Consider the following 21,966-nt stretch of genomic DNA (forward strand, 5'->3'; position numbering starts at 1 on the left):
AAGTGAATGTTGGGATTTTAAAGAGACATCAAAGCCGTTTTCAATTTCAAACAGCAGTTTATTAAAGGGAACTGTGCACAGATATGTAACAGGCTGTATATTAATTACATTATGTTCTTCAAACTAAAGTACAGATACAGTATTGAAAGAACTTCATACCCATACAGAAAACTTCAGACCAGCAACAGTGAACAATAGTAAAATCACAGTGGTATTGTTTTTTTTATTTTATTTTTTTAATTCGGCCAGATCCAAGTTGTTGGCTTTCATAATGACACATTCAACTGTCTCCATAATAGAGATAAAAACAGTCTGAAAGGGCTGTTACTTGTTCAAACAATGTGATTCATTACAAAGGAAATGACTATTGCTATATTCTTCCAAGATATATAATGGGGTGAAATGTGTAAATCCAAATGTGTCATTTCAAATGTTGCCTGCTTATGCCTCATACTGTTAGTCATCTTACATAAATGCATTTTTATTATTAATATATATACTGTGAAACATTGATTTCCTCTCTTCATCATCACACAAGTGAAATACTGTTTACAGAAGAAAACTGAGTATATGTTGCTGCATAGCTGTCACATAATTAATATTATAGTGTAGAATAAAATCCATGATAGGCATTATCATAGTTGCAGAAAAACACAGTTGTACATTTGAATATAAATTACTAAGTGAGTCACAAGGCATTGTCAACTGACCAGTTACCATAGTTACTGTGCTCATGTTGCTGACTATGATGTCCCCACTGAACACCCTTGGCTCTAATATTCCTGTACTAATGTAAAGATGAAAGCACCCTATAGTAGCGCTGTAGACTCCTGTACAATGAAACTGCAAAAGTAAGTGAGAGAACAACAATTTAAGGATAGGCGTAATCTTGCAGATCAAGTGCAAGGTGATGCAACAGTGGATATAATTGAAGCAACACCCTAACCAGAGAACATGCTGATACTTCAGAAGGACAGTAAGAGTGTCAGCTGTTTGGTGTAAATGTGCACCTTAGACAAACAGAGTGACTATTGCAATCTGTTGAAGAGCTTTACATCTAGCAAGACAACTACTACCTGCGAGGGATATATTTAAAAGGTGTTTGACAGCTAAAGTTAGAGAGGAAAAGATGGCAAAAGTTTGTGCATTAAAAAAGTCCTACTAAACAGGGTTAAAGCCTTTTGAGAGTGAAACGCATTGGGAAACAAACGTATGTTGAATTAGAATAGCTAAAATAGATCTGCAGATTGATAAACAGAAAATAAATATGAGATATTTGCCATGGTGAAGGTATTGACAGAAAAAGACTAGCCATGTTTAGACTAGAATCTGCAATAGATAAATACACATCCTGACATTAACACAAGACCAGAGTCCAGTGGAAAATCTAATAATAAAATCAAATATCATGACATTAGCTGATCAGAAGCACATACAGAGTAAACATACTGTATGTAACCTCACTTAACATATAGTCTGAGACACATTGTCTGCACAGATTATTTAGAGATGCAGTTTACGTATTATTTGGGTCCTAGATATAAAAAAATATCTTAAGCGTTTTTTAAGTAGTATGGTATTAATTAATTTAATGACAGTGACAGTGAGACTGAGAATATTTATTATTTTCATCAAGGTGAGAGGTGATGACCGAGTAAAAATATATTTTTACAAATCATATGAGATACTTGAATGCCCTGAGGTGCAGATACTATGTTCACCAGACACCAAAACCTCATTAATGGACACTTCTTCTGATAGAAATGAATAAAAGCTCCCTTTTGAAGTCTGCTATTGTCAAATAGTACCTCTTTTGTTTGTATGTACTGAATGTAAGCAGTATTATGGATGATACGACAGAAAATATGTCTTCTGTATCTTATGAATGGAATGTTTGAAGTGAGTAAACGCTGCCACATTAAAGCAAAATAAAACATTGAAGCTGTATCAAGCAATTCTTGCCTTATGTGGTCACAGACGGACTCTAAAAATCAGAACACACAGCCCACATTAACCCAGAATATCAAACTGGTATGGCTCATTTGTTGGCAAACAATTGCCTGCTTAAATATCCAGCAGACAAACCGCAACATCTAATGGAGTAAAGTTTCTGGTGACCTGCTCAATTTAAGTCATATATTGACTGGCCTTTTAGCTCTGATTTGGTCCCCCTACTCCTGAGAAAAACATTTGGACCTTGACTTTAGTTTTTGTACAACGAGGTTTAACCTTCTTATGGCAATGGTTTCCAATGCTTTCAGTGGTCTCAGTGAGTGACCCTTTACATCCCATTACATGGAGGAATTAGATACAGTAGGTATGGTTTCACAATTTATCATTTACATTCACAACAATTAAAACCCTTCCCTGTAACAGTAATTTGGCACCATTCATTTTTTTAACATTTGATGTTAATCTGAACCATTGAAGGAGCCAGCAGGTATGAAGACAGAAAATACAACTCCCACTAATCAGCTGATCTAAGTGCTGTGGTTACACTGAGTTCTTATAGTCAGGTGGGTACCATGTGCAGTCCCATGACAAGCAGCAAGTGAAGCAAAACTTGCTGTGGCCAGTGAAATACAATTAAATATAAGCTGTGCCTCCTGTGAAGAGTAAAAATACAATATACATAAATCTTTCTTTTTTTCCCCAGGGTTATGGTGTTGACGGATATCACAGCATCAAGGTGTGCTGAGATGTAAATCCCCTGCAGACTAATACCTGTGAATACAAAGCAAAGGCTGGTTTAGGAAACGCTTTACACTAGAGGACATCTTTAAGTCGTGTGTGTGAGCGTGTGCAGACTTAACCTGTAATAGTTGGGTTTAAAAGGACCGTTCTTATTCAGGCCCAGGTATTTTGCCTGCTCATCAGAAAGCTCTGTCAGGTGGGCATCAAAAGTGGCCAGGTGCAGACTGGCAACATACTCATCTAAAATACAAAGGTAGGATTTAGTAACAAATAGGAACACAAGACTCAACACAGGAAATCCAAGCGGTCACAGCCTAAAAAAGATTTTAAAGAACAAACACTCAAGGTATCTACAGTTTCAATTCTTACCCATCTTCTTGGGAAGCAAGTACACATCCTGCTTGTATCGTCCCTCAGGCGCATTGTACAACTCGATGAGGGCCAGGGCCTGAACATGAACATGGGTATTGGTTAAGAATAAAGACAATTCAACTAAATAAGGAGTACACGATGTATAAATGATCTTCTGATAACAGAGATACAATTAGAGACGTGTTGTGTAGACTAACGTCCTTCATGAGCAGGAATTTCATTTCTCACTTCCATTTTTCATTTGTTTTCTTTTTATTCTAATAACAATTCAACAGAAGGACAGAAGTTTGTCTATAGCTGCTATATAAACTCTGTAGAGGAGGTGGCTGAGAGGAGGATGTTAGTGAAGCTGACATCCATCATGGACAATCCCTCTCACCCCCTTGCACGACGCTGTGGGGTCTCTGAGCAGCTCCTTCAGCAGCAGACTGAGACACCCACCCTACAAGACTGAGCGCTACCGCAGGTCATTCATCCCATCTGCAGTCAGACTGTTAAACAGCATCACCACATGACTGTGTTATAATCATCTTTATCATTACTGTTACACACTGTGTGTGTTTTAATACCTGATCTGTCTTCCACGAAAGTGTACATAGTGTTTATGCCTTGTATTATTTAAGTCTTATTTTTTTTATCCCCTTTAAACTTGCTCATAGCTGGGTTTTTTTTCTTTTTTTGCTATTGATGCTGTTTATATTCCCTGTTTTACTGTTTTTTTGGAGCTGCTGTCACACCCAAATTTCCCCCATTGAGGGATCAATAAAGATTATCCTTATCCTTAAATAATTGCAGGCCACTTATTAGTATCAACTTGTTACCTGAGTTGTTGCTGTGATGGACAAGACAAAGGTAGGCACAGTGGAGCAGCTGAGGTTAAGCAGACGCCCCTATGAAAAATAAAAAAAACATTATGTTAGCAAGAATGTATGTGTTAAGAATCAATCAGGTTTAAGTGTTAATGTTTCAACATAATGAAATGTACATTTTAATTATGGCTGTAAAAAGACTACATTTTAAAAAGGTGTACATTTCAGTAGTAAATCCTATTTCGCATTTTGTAAAGCATATTTTAATTCCATTATTTCGCACTTCTCAAATTGGTGGTAGGCGGCTGTGGTTCAGTTGGTAGAGACGTCGTCTCTCAATCAGAAGGTCAAGGGGCTCAATCCCCAGCTCCAACGAGCAACATGTCCCTGGACGAGACACCCTTCAAGTTCAAGACTTTTATCTTGAACTGTCTTAAGCTGAGAATTCCTTTTTTGCCGTTTGAATTCAACCCTTTATTTAAAAAAGGACTTTGTGGTAGATCAAAGGTTCTGACATGAACTAAACAACAGAAAAAGGAACTCGATATGCCTCAAGGCCTGAATGAAAAACAGCGAAAGAGGAAGGTAAAAAGTGAAATGTTTTTAAGGTGGATTTCAGCTTTGAAGGAGTTAACAAAGTGAAATGAGAAATTTAAAGCCACAACCGTATTATTCTTTAACTTGCCATGAAGTCGTTTTCTAGCCAACAATTTGGTAAATTTGTAAGCACAAAAAGTAAAGTCACAGTATGTGTCTTTGTCTTCTTAAAACATTAGACTAACACACATCAATTGGGCTGGACCCACTTTTTTAATCTGTTTGTATTCATCACATGTAGCTGATAGTTAGGGTTAGGGTTAGGGTTATACACACAGTGTTATACACACAGCCAGTTACCTCAGCCAGAAGAATGACCCTCTTGCCATCAGGCCAAATAACATGATCCACCTGAGAGCGCACCCTCTCCCAGGTCAGCTCAGGGGTCCTAAGACTTGCCTGTGAGAGATGAGACTATCTGTCAGTAGTTGATAAAATGTACAGAGCACATTGCATACACTCCTCTTGGTGCAATCTTTATCCTCTTTATTAACGTGTTCATGCATCATAGTTTGAAAAGGGATTCTTAGACTAGTTTACCACATCGATCTCAGTGTTGGAGTGTCCCATGTTGCAGACAATGGAGCCATTTTTCATCCGGTCCAACTGGTCTCTGGTCACCACGTTCTTGTTCCCTTCAGAAAAACACGATCATATAATATCAGTGCACGGTACTTCATCTGACACACAGGACATAACTAGCACCAGGCCCTGAGGAAGGTGGACAACTATAAGTGGTTGCCCCCTTCATATTTCCACATAAAGATACCTGTGCATGTGATGATGACATCAACCTGCCGGATGACCTCGTTCAGCTTGACCACCCTGAATCCATCCATGCTGTTTGCACACAAGAGAAACAGGTTCAGCATTCAGCCTCATCGACAACAGTGACAAGCAGCTCCATTCAGCTGACGGACTTAAATCCCAACTGCGGATTTGTATCCAAGCTAGTCGTCAAAGATAAATACTGCTATGATATTTATGCTGTTGTCTGTCTCATGCTCATATATATTGACTTCCAAGACAATCCGTGTAGAGCTGATCCGTGTCGTTAGTTTTCCTCACCAGGCCTGCAGGGCACAGATGGGATCAATCTCTGTAACACAGACGATGCTTCCAAGAGCTTTCAGAGCAGCACAACAACCTTTTCCAACCTGCAGAGACAAAATGGCGAGCAGAGTTGCACAATTTAAACCTTACAGAGAAATGACCTGTAGCATTTAAACACAAACCATTTCAATAAAAAAAACCTTTCTGTGTGCACAACAAACTTCATTTTGAACATGATCAGTTTAATCAGTTTCCTGTAAATATAATCCAATGAAAAGCTTTAGCTGTAACATGTCCACTGCCTGTGTATCGTCACTGCAGCGTAATATCATAAATGCTTTTCAAGCCATGAGATTAATGTTAGTGCATACGAATTCTCTCACCTCGCCGTACCCACAGACAACCACCTGTTTTCCTCCAAACATGACGTCTGTGGTTCTCTTCAAGCTGGGGAGGTTAGAGACATCCAATTAGCACCTTTTCTTTTGGTCAAATTTCAACAGTACCATTCCAAAAAAACACTTCCCCTGCATTACTATCAAGCATTACTTGTCCTAAATGACCATTTTAATTCATCCTTTTGTCTGTGAATAATCTTCTTGAGGATACATGTACTGTATGTAAAAATCAGTCTATCATTCATATTACAGAAATTCACATATCCCAGAATTGTGTATTAATGCAGACATGTAGAATCAATATTGATAGTGGAACACCTGCAACAAGATTAAAGTGGACGCTTCTCGACACACACTGTGGTGAGTGTACAAATGATTTAATAGATAGTATAATGATTGAAGTGTTGCAGTTCCATTCTAAAACTGTTTGGTGTAGTGTTAAAAAGACTCCAGAGAGTTTGAAATGTGGACAGAGAATTAAAAGTATGCTGTTTTTTTTAATGCTACTTATGTGACATTTGTAACAGTAGATACATTTCTGAAGATAGGCATACTGCACTTCAGGCTGGATTCCAAACTGTGATTGTTTTTTTCCTCTACATCTTGTTTATTGTCATGGGGTTTTTCAAGTACAGGCTGTGAAATACCGGGCTTCACTCATTTAGCACACTGCTGCTAATTGAATGTGTGGGCGAATTCACAGCCGGACATGCTGCTTCTTTTCCATGATACAAACCCTGTGTAGTGTGAAGCATCACTTCGACATGGTTCAGACTCCAACAAACGCGAGCTCACTCACCCGTCAAGGATTGACTCTCTGCAGCAGTACAAGTTGTCAAACTTCTGCTTTGTCACAGAGTCGTTGACGTTCATCGCAGGTACACACAGCTTTCCAGCTTTGGACAGCTGATACAGCCTACAAAGGTGCGAGACATAAGAAACCTTTTTACCTCATGTCGGTGTGTTGCTGTGGGAGTTTCAAAGGAAGTGTATGTCTACTAAACGTTAAATCACCTATGAACCCCAGTGACACTCTCCTCCACAATACCCCTGATCTTCTTGAATACATTGGGGTATTTCTTGTACATCCAGTGTGTCAAGTCTCCTCCATCATCAAGGATCTTACAAAGAGGAAAAAACAACAGATTCTTAATGAAATGACAGTAAGAACAGTGTGATGCCTAATATTTCTCATCAACCATTGTACACCTTTTTTAAAATCAAACATTGAGGTTGGAGCAGCTGACAATCGTTAAAATGGGAAGTTGAGTCATGTAAGTCTACATCCTTAAACTATCAGTCTTAAGTTCTCACAAAGGTTCAAAAAGAAACTTTTCCACATACAGTGTTAGGCTGCCAGCCCTCGCTGTTGACGCAACGATCAATGCACCACCAGAAATCATCCTCAGACTCCCCTTTCCAGGCGAATACGGCCACACCTAAAACCCAACAGACAGATAATATATATTCAATATCTAACATCAATATACAACTGTTTGTCTACCAGAGGCGGCCGTTCAACAGGAAGATCTGAAAGTAAATGAGGGCAAGGTTAGCTGCACTGTGACACCCAAGTACTACTGTATCACCATGAATGTATGAAGTCGAATTTGATGGTTTTCACTTTATAACCCTGTAGTACATGTAATACCGTGTACAGTAATAACTCTCCAGCACAAATGGCAGACACAAACTCAACCCCCACAAAAAAGTGCAATCTCCTAAATCTGCTGAAACCCCCTCAACTTGTCACATCATGAAAGGTCCACTGTGGTAATTTAGTGCATAATTAAAGCGCAACCTAGCAACCACAGATCAACTTCAGCAGGGCTGTTCCTTCACTAAATGCCAAATCTTATGTGTTCACATTTTCTCAAAAGGGCTGATGTTTTACTAAGAGAACACTCATGTAATGTTGTCCCATACTCACTCTTTGTTAAATCACATCACTGACTGTAATCAAGAAAAAGGGATAAAAACTGTTTCTATTGTACCTACTGAAAGGCTCTCTGCATTATTTGATTCCAGGCACAGAGAGTCATGGTGTTAAAACTCATGAAACCCATTGTGAAAAACATCTGGATTTAGTTATGTGCAGTGATTTTAAATGTGAAAAAAGAACAACAGTGATTCCCCAAACTTTGGAGAAAGTTATATCTGCATGATAGGCTGACCTGTCTTTAATTATCTTCTTAAAACGTACTTTTAATCCTCGGCTGTATACTCAGTAAGAGGTTGGTTTTTTTGTGCTTTTGCTTTTATTTTGTAATGTTCCATGTTTCTTTTAAATGAGTCTCTGCGTTTTATTGTGTTGCCTGATTTTTTTCCCCCTTAAACTGGATTGTGTGTTTCTTTTGTCAACTTTGGTTATCTTTAAGTGTGCTTTATAAATAAATGTGGATTTGAAGCTCCTCTCCTCCCCTGGAAATCTTACCGGTCTCTGACAGAGCAGCAGCCACTTCGTTCTGTGTGGAGTATATGTTACATGCAGTCCAACGGCACTGAGCCCCGAGAGCCACCAGAGTCTCGATAAGCACCTGATACACAGAGGTGAGCACGAGCAGAAAAGGAAATGGTCAAATATGATTGGGCCGTTCGCTGTCACAAATACACCAGTTACTTATAATTGAAGATTACAATGAAACATGTCTGTGTTGTATCTGCCTCCTTGTTACAAACTTCATTTGGGATTGGCTGTTTGTTGACGAATGACCAGTTACATAAAAAAAAACACAACCAACTGTTCATCCTAACAACACCCTAAATACATTAAGATTCAGGTTATTCGAGAGTAAGGTTAGATAACTGACCCATTAGCTGCATGTCATCTTCTACTCTGAGCAGTCCTATCCAATTTGGGAAATTAAGACAACCTTTTTTTAAAAAAAGTCTGTTTGCTAGACAAGCGGTTTTTGCAAGCGGTGCAAAAACTTTGAATAAAATTGGTCAAAAATCTGTTTCAAAAAAGCAGTGCCAAACTGCAGCTTCTACTTGGGGGATGAACTTTAGAGAGAGAGGACTTACTGCAGTCTGGGCAGTGATGTGAGTGCAGCCCACAATTTTGGCACCTGCCAATGGTTTCTCACTTTGAGCTCGCTTCCTCAGTGAGATGAGAGCTGACATATCTGAACACAAGAGGAAATATGAAAATACAGACTAATGAGAAAAACAGCATGGTGCAGAAGAATCCAAGAAAACTCAATATTTGATCCTCTCAGCTGCAACTGACTCATTTTAAACAGAAACACACTATAAATACACTCTCAAAAACACATCTTAATTACAATGTTGATTTTAGAGGGAAAGAAATGAAACAACTATAGCCATCACATAAAATCTAACTATTGTTTTATAGTATATCAAAGCAAGCAGGATGACCTCTAGTTTTAGTCAACATCTAAGTCAAAAGGTGACATGATTGTCTTTGCTGTGTCTCACCTTGTTCCGCGATCTCGATCTCACGTCTGCCAAATTCGGCCTGTTTGATATTCTTGACACAGAAGTCACTGCTGCCTTTGGAGTTAACCTGAGTTTTGTCCCGAGGGGAAGTCTCATCATCCGAGCTATCTGTGTATGACGCGGCTGTTAGGACATTTTTTTTTTTTGTTAAACAAAAGTAATCAAAGCCAGTAAGGAGCAAACAGAAAACAGTACGACTGAAAAAAATGACTGGACGAGATGTCCTACTGTGTTTTAAATACTGAGCTATTAAGAACTAACAGAACAATCAAACCATCATTATAATAATAACTGATGTATATTAATCACTTATATCAAACAAACAAAAATAGAGCTCCATCTTTCTTTACTTTGTGTATCACTGTATTCACTGCTCCACATGATATTAGCAGCATGCCTGCATGATATTAAAGACGACGTTATGGAGACTGATACTGAACTCTGGTGAGTAGATGTCTGGCTGTCCCTTCTTCTTACCAGAGCTGTAGCTGTCGGTGGAGGACTGTGAGATGGAGCGGGACAGCGAGCGGCGGCCGGCCTTGGTGGGAAACCTGCTGAACTCCTGCTTATCCTCCACAAACTGGATTTGCTAAAAAAATAAAAAATAAAGGCTCATGGTAAATTCTGTTAATCATTTTTAAGTGAGGCTTTCAATTGATTTCCCATGGAAACATCCAGCCATAACACAAAGCTGAGATCTTATTAGGGTCCAGCTGTGGCGTTAATACAGTTTCCCTTTGACTGTTTGTATTTCTCTCTCCACGTTTACAGCCTTCACCTTTCCTCGAATTTGAAAAGGTGTGATCAAAGAAAATGAAGGTATTCTCCACAAAAACAAACACGTGAACAATATGCAATCCTACTCAAGCCAGTACGCTTATGTTCCTGAATCTATAAAAATAGATGTCCTGCTTGCAGATCAACAGACATCTGGCCATCAAATGAGACAGATGTTCCTAAACTAAGCTGCCAAAGCCATTTTTTTTTCGGTGTTCTGGCTGGTCAAATTTTTCTTATGATTGTGAAATGAATGGGAACATCCTCTCCGTTTCTCCGGGTCCCAAATTCTTTCTGATACTTGCATTTCCAATAGGTCATGTCATCTTAATTCACTTTCTTAGGCACTGGGTCGCAGTATTATCTGAGGAATGTGATACAACATCAAACAGTACCATATTCAGGTTGTGTTGTTATATGTAGCGTGGGCTCCTTCTTAGAGACTTGCTTGTTTTGCCATCTCACCACTGATGCTCGTTTTTCTATGTCAGTTCAGCTTGTTGAAGACTTCACCCTTCTTTATTTTTCAACCTCCAGATGAGCCGATAGCACCCACCAAGGTTCACTCATGAAGGTGTGTGTGTGTGTGTGTGTGTGTGTGGGTGTTAGAGGAGAGTACTGGCATTTTTGCTCTCTGTAGCTTTATGCGTGGTCAGCTAACTTTTTATCACGGCTGTCATCTTTTTTTTTTTCCTGACAAGGAACTTGCGTGCATGTAAGCAACATTAGTTAGTGAGAAAAATCCACAGAGTGCTGTAGCTTTATCTTTTCACATTCAGTGAAGCGCGTCAAGGAATGGAGAAGTGGACGGGCAGACGACTCCACCTCACAGTTTGTTTTTGTTTTTTGGCATTTCCTTTAACACTTCACTTCCATCTTTTGTGTCTCTGTGGAAACAAAATTACGAACAAAAATAAGTTATCAACAGTCTGAGCCGGAGAAGATTAGGTCAGGTGTAAATCCGCCAACACACTGCAGTGAGAGTCGGGTTCCTTCCTCTGTGATGGACTCAGTCTCTGGTTTCGGAGTTAAGACCTGGTACTGAAAATCCTCCACATACCAGGGGAAAAGAACTTGGCAACAAAGAACAATGCAAAGCTGTTTTTCACCAGTTTAAGGTGACAAGACACCGCATATTCGACTCCTGCACAGAACAGGGTGTGCTGAGTTTCATGATCCCAAAGCTGGACAGATACAGACCATACACGGTATAAGAAGAGGACAAAGAACACGCGATGTCAACCACTGATTTGTGCTCATCTGTTTTTAAGACTGTTATTACTAAGGATGTTTTTGAGCAAGAAGAAAGAAATGACAGTAAACAAACAGTAAACAGCAACACATATTCAAAAAGAACACTGAATTTCAATCATTTGATATTTCCTTGCAAACACTTTGGCCCATTAAAAGGATTTATGTGAGGCCCATTGAGCTTCACAATCTAAAGACTGGCTAATATAGATACAGACTGTATAGATATAATAAACGTGTCACTTCTGATTTCATCATGAATGGAAAAAGTTCAAGTTTTCAGCTTTTATGCAACATGTTGAGTTGAGTTTAAAGGGATACTTCACCCATTTACATGAAGCTGTGTATCATTAGAAACATGGTAGTAGTTTTGAATGGTCGTGAATCCAACCCTCATTTTGCCCTGAGACGAGAAAAATTTGTTTTTCTTTGCTTGGAGCATGTGTTCGAGTTGGTGCGTGTTTAATATTTCACTCGGCTAGAAGAGAACTTTCCCCTGTTAATTAAAAAAAAAAACACTTTCAATTTCAGGTGAAAAAAAGCTGAGACTCTTCAATGTACTGTGAAGATTACACAGACAAACATTATTTAACAGGACGGATAAGTGCCGTTTGAAACATGTACATAAGCTTCTTCATAAAATAACAACCTTTACCTAATCAAACCACATCTGCCGCTAACTGCTCATGTTGCATCTTTTTATCCTTGTTGCTGGTGTTTGTGCTTTGCGTTGTGTGTACAAAGAGACATGTCTGCAAAAGGAGAGACAGTCATTATCATTCAAGCTTACTCAGTTTCCTGGGTAATCATTTGTAAGCTTATGACTATATGTACTAGAAATATTAACTACTACAGGACACAATAGTTCAACTAAACATCTGTAACATAACACCTTAACATGTGCTAACATTAATAGATGTCTGACGCTAAGCTTTGAGCACAGCAAACCGCCCTCTCTTTTTTTAATCCTAAAACAGACGGAGGCCTCCGGTGAACCCTCGTGAAAATTAAATTAACTGTCAGCCAATAACCTTTTCTGTCTGTGCCTCAGAAAAACACCATGAATTATTTCACATTGACTCTAGCTGTCTCACTCAGAGCTCACTATTTATAACCTCTCATTGTGATGAAATCTACACTGACGATGTACACAGTTGTTATATGTTCTGATATTCTGATAAAAGAAAAAACATGCAAATGATGTTAACTCTGAACTGTTTTATTCATGTGTTCTTGTTGACATCTATTGTTAATCACCCTTAAGAAATGTGCCCTGAAGCGTGCCTCTATATCTGAGGATTTAAATCACATTTAAAATGATAACTTTTCAATCAAAGTTTTTTTTAAACAACACAAAATCACAAACAATCTCTTCACACAAAAAAGAGAATTAGAATGTAAAAAAAAAGGTAAGCTATATAATGAGGCGGCCAGGCTGACAAATAAATAATTAAAATGAGAGTGTTGAGTTTTTGTGTTTGATGGATTCAAAAACAAACGGCTCACTCAGCAATCAGCTCACACTTTCAAATAATGATGGAGTTAAACTCAAAAAGCTAACAGGAAATAATAATCACAGTGTCTGATGTGTTGGTCCAACTATGTTCCTTTTACGGCGTTGTGCTGCTTTTGACATGTGTAACACTAAACAAAAAGATGTTTCTATTGTAGTCACTAGACAAAAAAAACAGTTTAGTTTTTCCATGTTATGGTCATTTGCCCAGCTAAAATGAGGTGTGTCAATGCCTTAAGTTTTAAACCCCCAGGAACTCAAGGTAAAACTCTTCCTTGTTCCTTGAAGGTGTGAGTAAACATTGCTCTTTTGTTAGAGTTACAAGGAGGAAATCAATCTGTTTCCTTGAGATGGAGAACGTTAGGAAATCAATGGGGGGGCTGTGTTTTCCTTTTTTGCTTAAGAGAATATTCGTGTGGACAATAGTAATATGACACATGTGGCTATTCATAGCTAATGTCCTATTGCTTTATTACACACTGAGTACAAACTGCCTGTCCAATATGTCTCTCCTCTCTCAACCTTGGGTTAATAAATACGTTTTCTATATAGAGACTATATAGACAGAACATAACATGCGTATATGACAAACATAATATGCACTGTATAAGCTACCTTGACCAGGGTGTTTCTAAAGCAATTACACAGTGGTCTTACCTTTTTCACTGGTTTGTGAGTGGGCACAGCGCTGAAGGCGGACGACAGCTCTCCCATGTTCATTTCACTATTCTTGCTTACGGTCATGGCTGAATATTTCTCCGCTACGTTTTCGCTTTCTTTCACATCTTTGCTTGCCTGTTTCACTTCCAACTTAGCATCTCCTTCCGGGTCTGACATGTTGTATGGTGTCTGCTTAAACTTACCTGGTCTAATAATATTCAGTTAAGTGTCGGGTCTTCTTCAGTGACAGCGATGTCACGCACTCACGTTAATGATGTCCTCGCGCTGCTAGCAGCAGTCTGCAACAACGGGGCGGAAGAGGCTTACAAAGTGCGTTTATCTGGAAACAGAGAGAGCTATCGCAACAATGTACTAACTGTCTGTGTGCACTTCACTGTTGTGTTACGCGGAAAAATGTCGTTGAGTTGTCTGTTATGTTGCTGCGGAGTGACGCTGTGTTGAGTCCCTGCTTAGCTCAGCTGTCACCTGGATGAGTTACACTGGAGGCGGTAACTTCAGATAGGGGGCGTTCAATATGAACTGCTGCGTTCATGGGAAATAGGACATCTAAATCAACATATTGTATGTTTACAGACTGTTTTTGCCCAAATTTAGTCCAGTAGTTTACGTGGTAGCAGCTTTGCATATTATCAGCTGTGCAAGAGTGCACGCTATTTTGGAAGTCCTTTGAGTAGTCTAGGTCACCTTACGGTTAACACACAACAGTGTCTAACTGTGTCAAATATATAGTCATAAAAAAGGTGTGTAGGTCGAATGTTTATTGCCCCCAAAAAGAACTCCTAGTCTGTAGTTTATATCGTAGTTTCGATGACATCATGCAGACCTTCGTCCCCCTCGTCGTAAGGGGCTGGTTTTACATTTTTTTACAACAAAATTTTAACTTTTTCGTAAGGGGGATGTTACGTTTTGTTTTTTGTTTTAAAAATGTGTAACTTTTATGAAATTGGCATATAATACGAATAATGTAGACTAATAGTTATTTACATGCTCAGTGTTTGAGCTCTGTTTTCAGGACAAATAACATTGATTTCCCACTACAAAGTTGTAACCATACTTTATTAATCCCCTGGGGGAAATTGTGGTTCTCACTCTGTCATTGTAGAGACATACCTCTTACACACAGGCCTGAATCACACACAAGCAGGACCTGTGGACTTGCATTGATGGAAAGATGTCAGAGTGCTGCGGCTGCCCCCACTGGAAGCGCTGATAGGGATTCGGTGCCCTGCGCAAGGGTACCTCGGCTTGTGCTCAAGAGGTGGTCTGGCGCCTCTCCAGCAACCAGACCAACTTAAATTAGTGTCTGAATCAATGTGTCTGCAATGAACTTGCAAGCTATACACACTTTAAATACATTAACATACAACACAACCATGGTTATGTGTTGGGCTATTTGACTTCAGTGATATGTGTGTAAGAATATGAAATTGTGTGTAATTGATGTGTCTTTCCCACTGAAACGGGATAGAATACATCACAAAAAGGCAGGATATAAGTTGGGATGAATTTGATTACATCATTCCTTTAACAAAGCTCTTTAACAGGTAGATAATTAGTAAACGCCCCTAAGTGCAAGATCAGTCATCAGACGTCTTAAATGTTTTTATGATAATAGAGTCATGGATGGTGCAGCCTTTTACTTTGATGTGGTTTCTTTTTATTAGAATTATTGCAACTTTTGATTGTATTGTTAAATATTCTTGCTAGGTCTTTGTATTGTCTTTTTTTGTTGTTGTTGTTTCAAGATTGTACATTGTAAAATAATGTATTCAATAAAGATATTTGAAATAAAAACAAACGCGCGCGCGCGCGCACACACACACACACACACACACACACACACACACACACACACACACACACACACACACATACACACACAAAATCGGAAGAGCGCCACAACCCATTTACTGTCATGTTGTGGCAAAAGAGGGTAACGCAGTGTAACGCACGTCCAAGAGAGTGTGCGTTTGATTATGAATACCGGCTCAGTTTGGTTGTACTCCGTTTGAAGTGCTGAACGAAATACACTTATATTTCAGAAATATTTCTCACATACTATAGTAATGTGAAGCACTTTTATTATGAATTTTGGATTTGGAAAAGGGCAAAGGGAGGCGTACGCACTATTACTCACTAACCCCGCCCTCCCGGGAGAAGCAGCCCGGTAGTCCCGCTGACAAAGGTCGCTTATTTTCAGTCACGCCATTTTCCTTCGACCGACCGAGAGGGAGAAACCAGCGAGGGAAGCGTGTCCTGTCTCCGCTGTGAATTGTAAAAGAAAAAGGTATGCAGGAACACATTTCTTGTTCGTTATTCGTTGTAGAAGTGTTGCCTAATGTCGCTTTTAATCCAATAATCGTGTGTTAATGTGTTAATGTGTGTTTGTTAGCTGCTCAACACTAGGCCTCAGGATGCGACAGCCATTTTAGCTGCCGTTACGTCCCGTTAGCTACATTAGCTTCAAGGCGTCTAATCAGAGTTTGAGCTCGAAAACATTTAACTGAAAGACATGATAAGTTCAGTGTTGGTGTACAGATACACACTACAGTACTTTGAAACACATATGGGGCATGATTTAGGGAAATAAACGCATGTTTAGGAGGACATGGATAGCACAACGCTGGACTGCTAACAGACATGTAGGCCAAAGACCCTTCTTCCGCTCCGAAACATTATAAAAAGACTAAATCATTATCGATTTGGTTCAGGGATAATCAGTTAAATTGTCTCGTACATCCATTTTGCTGCTTAATTTGAAAATGTACACACACAACACCAGTTGTATATATGTGAGTGTTTCCCCTTTTTTAATCTGAATTAATAACCACTTCTCTGTCTTTGTTCATTTTATAGGATCCGTCATGCATCGTGACTGTCCGCTTGACTGCAAGGTCTATGTGGGAAACTTGGGCAACAATGGGAACAAGACAGAGCTAGAGAGGTCGTTTGGCTACTATGGTCCCCTCCGCAGTGTTTGGGTGGCAAGAAACCCTCCTGGCTTCGCCTTTGTAGAGTTTGAAGATCCAAGAGATGCAACTGATGCAGTTCGTGAGCTTGATGGACGGTAGGCCAAAGTCTGAACCACCTTCTAAACATGTCAAGAAACTTAATTATTTCATCTCATGACAGCAGTGATTTAAAAAAGCGGGTCTGCTTGTTTTGTTTGTTTTGTTTTCTTGAATTTCCCTCGTGATCAATAAAGTATCTATCTATCTTTGTAGGAATTTGTGTGGTTGCCGGGTAAGAGTAGAGCTGTCAAACGGTGAGAAACGCAGCCGAACCAGAGGTGCTCCCCCTTCGTGGAGCAGACGTCCTCGAGACCGAGATGACTACAGGCGGCGTAGCCCTCCAGCAAGACGAAGGTGACGTATGAGTTTATTATGCAGTGGCCAGTAGAGACAAAATATAATTTTGTGATTTATACATTACTGTGACTTACTGACTCCATCCTCCAATCCACAATATATGAGAATAGCTTATGTTTCTCCTGTCTTGGTATAGTGTTAGTCTACCCGACTCTGTATACATTTGTGATTTTTACTATTCTTAATGCTTATATATATATAGAAACATGTTTATCTTGTGCAGGTAGCTGAACTGGTTCATAACCAAAATCTGAAAAACAAAATTTGACCAGGTGTCTAGTGTAGCATTTCTTGTTGAAAATCTGGACTAAAAGACTCTAACATCTTCTTCAGGCACTTTTGATTCTTCTGAGGGGACGTTTTAAGTACACATTCACAGTGTTAATGTTTTACATGCTCTTAAATGGCAGAAATCTTCCAATGTTGGAAACAACTTTTAACTTAATTTTGGGGGGGATTTAAGTGCCAAATGTGATGAATTTTTTTCGTTTTGTTTAAGGATGCTTTTTATTTTTTCATCTATATTAATAAGAATGAAACCCGTTGCAGAGCCACCACCATGCCTCTTCTCACCACCCTCTGAGTCAATCAACTAGTCCTCTTTCAGCATCATGTGACTGCTGACCATCGTGCCCCAATCAGCTTGGCTGGTGCTGTCACATGACCAAGGCATGGCCAGTCGTCAGGTTGCACCAACCCATTGGTTCCTCAGCATGCCCTACTCAACCTCCTCCTCCTTCAGCCTAAACCCAAACGGCAGCGGCCCACCTCTCATTCCCGACCAATCAGCGTATTACGTACTCAAATGTCTACAACCTACCATCAGCAGCCTTCGGCTAACCAATTAAAGCAGGAAAAAAGCCACAGCCAGCCCCCATCTGCCTGCCACCTAATCACCTTGCAGCATCTGGCCAGTCCTATTCAGCCAATTCTACCTACCCGGCCGACAGTCTGCCTCCCTTTCGTCATATCTAGCTTGTTGAAAACCAAAAAAACTAGTAAGTTTTCCTGCTTCATTCAGTACACTGCTGATATCAGTTATGAAAGTGAAGAGACAGGTGGTTTCAAAAGGTTATTCTTTTCAATTATTTGCACCAGACTTAAACTTCACATTTCCAAAGATTTCGTTTATAAACATCTAGTATGTTTTTTGGGGCTCTGAGCAGAATAATAAAGCCACACAAATCAAACCTCTTCTCAACCCCCCACTGAATATCAAAAGGTGTTTTATTTTCTCTATTTTGTGTGCTGTATGGTTGGTTATCACACATTATAGTCTGGTTTCTTCATAAGATTTATACTCAGTGACTTGTTAATGTTTGTTTCTAGCCTTTGATTTCATAGGGGCCCCGTTTAATTGCAGTGGACACGTTTCGTACAGATGGTGACCTCTGAGTGTGTCTTGTTATTCCCACACTTTGGCTAGTTCATAGAACAGTTTAATCAATCAAATGAGCTCCCTTTTGATTATTTCATAAGTTGTATTGCTGAGGTGCCATGAACGTTTTTCACACTAACCATAGAGCACATTCTTCTCTACCACTTTGCACGGGTAAATGTATTAAGAGATGCCTATGGCAATGTGGGATAGGTGAGTAATGGGTCCTTAACACATTCCATCTTTATGCACTCTGTCCATTACCAGTTAGATGTTTTCTAAGATGATTATGTTCCTGAAAAACCACTCGGGTCTTTTCATTTCCATTTTTGGGTTGCTGAGATAGACAAAGGGCTGTGTTGAAGGTGGCCCGTTTAAGAAAAGGATTAAAAACAGTGTGGATCTCTGCGGGGGATCAGTTTGCCTGTGTTTGTTCTTAACGCGTCTGTATTTTCCCTGCGCAGATCCCCACGCAGGAGGAGCTTCAGCCGCAGTCGCAGCAGGTATGTCAAATTAGAATTTCAACCTAAGAAGCTTGAATCTTAAGGGATGGAATTGTTTTTTTCTGTGTCATGTTAAGGTGTAAGGTGTATTTTATAGAGTCCATATTCTTGTCATTTCAAAATTCTTAAAGGTATCTAACGGGACAAATACAGTTTACGGTTATTCTTTGTCTGAATAATCTTTTTTTGTCTATACAATAAATTTGTCTTTGCATTGTTAAATTTCTTATGTAAACCAGCAAAAAGTAGTTTGTGCAAGCATTAAATGACAATCTTGTAAAAGCAATAGTAATTTTGTTCATGTTGTCTTTGACATACAAAATATTGGAGGTGAAACCTCTACTATGCTCAACTTCACTCACTTTAACTTACAAGCCTGTATTCTAAATCTATGCCTGTTATCCTAGCCACAATCTATCATGATGTATTTATCCTGGTTGTTTCTTTACAGGTCTTTCTCCAGAGACAGGAGGAGGGAGAGGTCCCTGTCCCGGGACAGGAACCATAAACCTTCAAGGTCTTTTTCACGATCAAGGAGGTACTGATATCTTTCTTTATCTCAAGATAACATCAGTCTTGTGTTGAAACATGTTATTTTAAATTAAATCAGCCTGTAACACGAGGAAACTGCATCACCAAACGTATCATTTAGGTCTACGACTGTTTGATTGTTTGATGCTTGCATCCAGAGTGAGTTCAATAACCTCTATCTAAAAAGTTTCTTTTCCTTCCCCACAGCCGCTCCAGGTCTGCAGACAGGAAGTAGAGCAGTGTCTGTCAGGAGTAAAGGGAGCCGGAGAGAAACGGTTATACATGTGTGGCCGTTTCATGTGATGGATTTAAACATGACCGATGTGGTCTTTTTTTTTTTGTCGTTGAGTTTTTTAAACAATCAAGCATTTTAGTGTGTCCCCTCCCCCCTCTTGTTTATAGTACATTTTCAGACGCATCAAGTGGGTATGTACAGGTGTGAAGTCACATCCATCTCGTCTGTCCTGAAACAGTTGTGCAACCCAGCATTCCAGTTCACCAGTTAATCTCAAAAGAGCTTTAGTTCTGTCAATGAATGTACTGTGTAGTTTAACTTAGTGTTAGAACCTTTATTTTGTTTGTTTTTTTTCATCGTATAAACGCCAGCAAATGTTTTTTTTTTTAAATGGTTGGGATGATTTATAACAGAAGTCCCTCCTATTGATTGTCTATAAAACCAACTGTTTTTCAATGTGCTACTTTCTTACTTCATACTGAAGGTTTCTGTCAGTTTGTTGGTTGGTTGTGATAAATGCACCCCTAATTCAAGATGCAAAACTTTAACGTGCATTGAATTAAAAGGTGAAATGAACAAATCTATTTTTTGTCCTTTTTTTCGATACTCTGTAATATTGTCTTTATTAAAGTACGAATCAAGACAAGACCCATGTTCTATTTGTCTTATAATGGTATAGCGGTGGTAGACTTTATTTTATTTTTTTTATTTTATTTTTTTGTCTTAAGGGGGCTCCCACTGTCTATGAACACCCCACCTCTGTTCAAGACAAAGTCATTGATGCATCAAAACAATGTCAATAGAAGTGGATTGATTGACTCATTGATTATTCTTGAAGCAGCACTTTGTTAAACTTATGTGGACATTAGGTTTATACTAAAATGGGTAGCGCGTTTCTTTAGACTGATCCACATCAGTGACACTTGGTGGTGCTGCTGAGATGTATGCCATGCATTGAAGTTTCATAAACGTGCTTTTAATTTTATGGTTTCAGTTGTACTGTAATACAAAATAAGCCATAGTAGAAATAAGCTTTGAGTTCTGATGTCATTTGCATCTTGGATATGCTTGTTTGTGTTTATATTTTTCTTTGTGGTGTCAGTCACAACTTAGTTGTACAGTGTAAGGAAATATGAAAGCTTGGCATATTTAATCGATTCTTCAGATTGACTAGATGTCCAAAGGCCTTCCAGGACAATTAACTCCAATTAAAATGTAACCAACCACAGTGTTTTGACAATTCAAAGAAACCCTAATACAGTGTTGAAGAATTGATTGATGGGATGTTTCCCAGTTGTTACATAACACAACTTAAAGGAAAGTCAAAGAACATTCGTGTCAGGTTCATACCCTTGTTTTCCACAGTTTCCCTCTTTTTCTGCCAAATGATTAATTTCACTTGTGTAGATCAGGGAAACGACATCTAAATATCAGTGTCCTCGTGCTGCTGATAAAGTTTGTTTGTGGTTGTAACTTCTACAATTCATAAGTTCCTTAGGCTGTACTAGCGAGTCCTCAAGTAGGCCTACTTTCTGGAGAGAGGCTTTTTTCTCTTATACGAAGTCATTCGGGTTGTTACTATATTATTAAAGCTGCGTGGTTTAACTTAAAATGTAGGCTACTTTATTGTTAAATGTGGTCAGAAATGTGCATTGTCTAATGTACAGCTGTGGGTTTCTTTTAGTTCCCACAGACAGAACCAGCTATGCTCCCACTGTCCAATAGTTTTCTCGGTCACACCCCTGCCAAGCCCACGGTCCCCAGTCCACGTGAACCGGCATAAAATAAGCCATACATTTCTCAAATCTGCGCGCGCTTTTCCACGAGCCACTCAAGCCAGTATGACATCACGTGAGTGTGAGTCATGGTATCCACAGAGACGGATCTCACATTGAAGAAACTCGCGGGAATCCACTCAGAAGAGAGATATTTCCACCCACTGCTGTGTAACGTACAGCTCCGCCTGTGTCTGCCGTCCACGGTGTAAAGTACATGAGGAGTGAGAAACACGGCCCAGTGGAGATAATGTTAGGTTTAGTCTTGGAAATGTCCAAAAAAAAAAAAACAGCTAGCAAGCCTGACTCTGCCAAGCTTTTAATGATTGACTCCCCTGAAGCTCACTATTTGATAAAGACAACTTGTGGTTGGTTTGCATGTTGGGTTTAGTGCTGGAGTACTCTTGGCTGATTGCAGTAAATAATTTGTAGATGTCTCAAGGCAGTAACAGTGACAACAAGGTTTGTTTTAGGTATTGACATCTGAGTCTGCTTTTTCAAACTGTACAGTTTTTGTATTGACCTTTTCCCCTTCAAAATAGGTGTGGCATATAGACAAGATGTATAACCAA

General features: G+C 39.3%; 2 protein-coding genes across 3 annotated transcripts; one reads left to right on the forward strand and one right to left on the reverse strand.

Annotated features, from left to right (window-relative positions):
- Positions 1-37: 37 nt before the first annotated feature.
- LOC306822983 (S-adenosylhomocysteine hydrolase-like protein 1) lies at positions 38-14,097 on the reverse strand. 2 transcript variants are annotated; one of them, XM_079342320.1, is made up of 17 exons: positions 13,581-14,097; positions 9,860-9,971; positions 9,362-9,490; positions 8,948-9,048; positions 8,358-8,460; positions 7,268-7,362; positions 6,938-7,044; positions 6,723-6,839; positions 5,909-5,972; positions 5,541-5,629; positions 5,242-5,312; positions 5,013-5,107; positions 4,773-4,871; positions 3,888-3,956; positions 3,064-3,142; positions 2,814-2,934; positions 38-2,724 (listed from the first exon to the last, which is right to left on the reverse strand). In XM_079342320.1, exons 1-17 carry the CDS (start codon positions 13,758-13,760, stop codon positions 2,718-2,720), a joined length of 1,638 nt encoding a protein of 545 aa, XP_079198446.1. In that variant the 5' UTR covers positions 13,761-14,097; the 3' UTR covers positions 38-2,717. The 2 variants fall into 2 exon arrangements, with proteins under 2 accessions (XP_079198446.1, XP_079198445.1); XM_079342319.1 differs by having other exon boundaries at positions 9,362-9,505.
- A 1,487-nt stretch (positions 14,098-15,584) lies between these two features.
- srsf3b (serine and arginine rich splicing factor 3b) lies at positions 15,585-20,199 on the forward strand. The gene is made up of 6 exons (XM_079342626.1): positions 15,585-15,891; positions 16,461-16,671; positions 16,829-16,969; positions 18,815-18,853; positions 19,305-19,391; positions 19,592-20,199. Exons 2-6 carry the CDS (start codon positions 16,469-16,471, stop codon positions 19,617-19,619), a joined length of 498 nt encoding a protein of 165 aa, XP_079198752.1. The 5' UTR covers positions 15,585-15,891; positions 16,461-16,468; the 3' UTR covers positions 19,620-20,199.
- Positions 20,200-21,966: the final 1,767 nt, after the last annotated feature.

This window comes from Symphodus melops (assembly GCF_947650265.1).
Source record: "Symphodus melops genome assembly, chromosome: 4".
Taxonomy (NCBI): Eukaryota; Metazoa; Chordata; class Actinopteri; order Labriformes; family Labridae; genus Symphodus; species Symphodus melops.